The 2,642-nt window shown below is 47.0% G+C and overlaps 1 protein-coding gene across 1 annotated transcript; it reads left to right on the forward strand.

Annotated features, from left to right (window-relative positions):
• The first annotated feature begins 386 nt into the window (after positions 1 to 386).
• LOC146578184 (E3 ubiquitin-protein ligase TRIM21-like) lies at positions 387 to 2,346 on the forward strand. The gene has a single exon (XM_085268526.1). It carries the CDS (start codon positions 426 to 428, stop codon positions 2,148 to 2,150), a length of 1,725 nt encoding a protein of 574 aa, XP_085124652.1. The 5' UTR covers positions 387 to 425; the 3' UTR covers positions 2,151 to 2,346.
• The last annotated feature ends 296 nt before the right edge of the window (positions 2,347 to 2,642 follow it).

Genomic DNA, 2,642 nt, shown 5'->3' on the forward strand with positions numbered 1-2,642 from the left:
CTGCGGTGAGGATGCTGTCTATCAGTCCTCTGCAGGCCTGGGTGAGAGGGTGGTGGTTCATGCCAGCTTTCCTGAGCAGCCGAATGAAATAAAGCCTTTGCTGGGCTTTTTTCACAGTTGCTGTAGTGTTGAGAGTCCAGCTCAGGTCTGATGTAACCTGCAGTCCCAGGAATCTGTGGCTGTTTGCCCTCTCCACCTCCGTCCCTTTGACGATAAGAGGCTGCAGGGGGGGGGGGGGGGGGGGGGGGAGTTCTTCCAAAAGTGCAGTATTCATTCCTTGGTCCGTGTTGAGGATGAGGTGAAGAAGCTTCTGTGATGAAAAGAAACTTAAAGAAGTCCAGACGCTTTTCTCTCCAAGCTCCTCAGACTACTGACGCTTGTTTCTCTCTTTGTAAAAATGAAATTTAAAGTGAATTTTGAATCAAATGTTTCTCTTCTTTCTCCCTCAGAGTGCAGACATGTCTGCTGCCAGCAATCTGCGATCTGAAGATCAGTTTCTGTGCTCCATCTGTCTGGATGTGTTCACTGATCCAGTCACTACATCATGTGGACACAACTTCTGCAAAACCTGCATCAGTCAGCACTGGGACATGAATCAGAGCTGTCAGTGTCCCATGTGTAAAGAGACTTTCTACACTCGACCTCAGCTGAAGATCAACACTTTGTTCTCTGAGATGGTTGCTCAGTTCAGACGTGAAGCTCAGCAGAAAGCCAGCAGCAGCAGCTCAGAGCAACAAGCTGCCAAACCAGGAGAAGTTCCCTGTGACGTCTGCACTGGAACCAGACTGAAGGCCCTGAAGTCCTGCCTGGTGTGTCAGACCTCCTACTGTCAGACTCACCTGGAGCCTCATCTGACACTGAAAGGTCTGAAAAGACATCAGCTGGTTGATGCTGTGGAGAACCTGGAAGGCAGGATGTGCACGAAGCACGATAACCTTCTGCAGCTGTTCTGTAAGACCGACCAGACATGTGTCTGCGTGCTCTGCCCTGTTTTAGACCACAAGAACCACGAGTTTGTTCCTCTGAGAGAAGAATATGAAGGAAAGAAGGCAGAGCTGGAGAAGACAGAGGCTGAGATTCAGCAGATGATCCAGAAGAGACGACTGAAGATTCAGGAGATCACAGAGTCGGTGAAGATGAGTAAAGATGCTGCAGACAGACAGAAAGCAGAAGGTGTTCAGGTCCTCACGGCTCTGATGGAGTCTGTTGAGAGACGCCTGAAGGAGCTCATGAAGGAGATCGAAGACAAACAGGAAGCTACAGAGAAACAGGCTGAAGGTCTCATCAAACATCTGGAACAGGAAATCTCTGAGCTGATGGAGAGAAGCTCTGAGGTGGAGCAGCTCTCACGCTCTGAAGACCACCTCCACCTCCTCCAAAGCTTCTCCTCCCTGAAAGCTCCACCCAGCAAGGACTGGACAGAGGTCAGAGTTCATCCACCATCATATGAGGGGACTGTGGGGAGAGCTGTGGCTCAGCTGGAGGAGACAATCAGGAAACTCATGAAGAAGAAGCTGTTTGAGGCTGAGCTGCAGAGGGTGCAGCAGCATGAGGTGGATGTGACTCTGGATCCTGATACAGCTCATCCTGAACTCATCCTGTCTGATGATGGAAAACAAGTTTATCATAGTGATGTGAGGAAGAATCTTCCAGACAACCCAGAGAGATTTTCTCTGTGTCCTTGTGTTTTAGGAGAGCAGAGTTTCTCTTCAGGGAGATTTTACTTTGAGGTTCAGGTTAAAGGAAAGACTGACTGGGATTTAGGAGTGGCCACAGAGTCGATCAACAGGAAGGGAAGCATCACACTGAGTCCTCAGGATGGTTTCTGGACTGTGATGCTGAGAAATGGAAATGAGTACAAAGCTTGTGCTTCCTCTCCAGTTGATCTCTGTCTTCATCCTGGTCCTGAGAAGGTGGGGGTGTTTGTGGATTATGAGGAGGGTCTGGTCTCCTTTTATGATGTAGGTGCTGCAGCTCTGATCTACTCCTTTACTGGCTGCTCCTTCACTCACAGACTCCACCCATTCTTCAATCCCTGTATGAATCAGGGTGGTAAAAACTCTGCACCTCTGATCATCTGTCCTGTCAATAACATTAATCGATCCCTTTCATTGGAAGAATTGCTTGATTTCTATTCTGATTCTGATTGAAGGGAACAAATGAACATATTGAGTGTAAATCCTCTACAGTCTCCATGTTTCTATAGAATCTGATCATCAGGACTCTGATTCACACTTTGATTCTCATGGAGTTTGATTTGAACAGAAGAAAAGTTGAATCAGGAAATGTTCCCACTGATGGAGACTCGAGCTGAAGAGCAAATATCAGAGAATAAATGTCCAAAAGCTTCATTTCCAATAAAGTTTGTTCAATGCTTTGAGTGAATCCAGACTCATGTGTGGCTGTTATACGGAGCATCAGAGTCCAGCTGAGTTATGTTGGATACAAACTGCTTATTTTGGCTCTGTGAGGAGTTTTGTTCACTGAAAACTGATGAGACGGATAATATTCAAAGAACTCTGTAGAGATTCATGCATCCATGTTCTCCACCTGCAGGTGTGGAGGAGAAAGGTAGAGCACAGACTGCTGCATCCTTCCAGTCACATCATTTTGATGATTATATTTGCATGTTGTGATGATTT

The sequence above is a fragment of the Mchenga conophoros genome, linkage group LG3 (genome assembly GCF_057382185.1).
Source record: "Mchenga conophoros isolate Kocher_MC1m ecotype Shallow Benthic linkage group LG3, M_conophoros_male_GT1.1, whole genome shotgun sequence".
Lineage (NCBI taxonomy): Eukaryota > Metazoa > Chordata > Actinopteri > Cichliformes > Cichlidae > Mchenga > Mchenga conophoros.

Bases quoted from the DNA above. Each gene is read 5' to 3' on its own strand.
- LOC146578184 (XM_085268526.1), top strand. From the start codon at position 426: ATGTTTCTCTTCTTTCTCCCTCAGAGTGCAGACATGTCTGCTGCCAGC.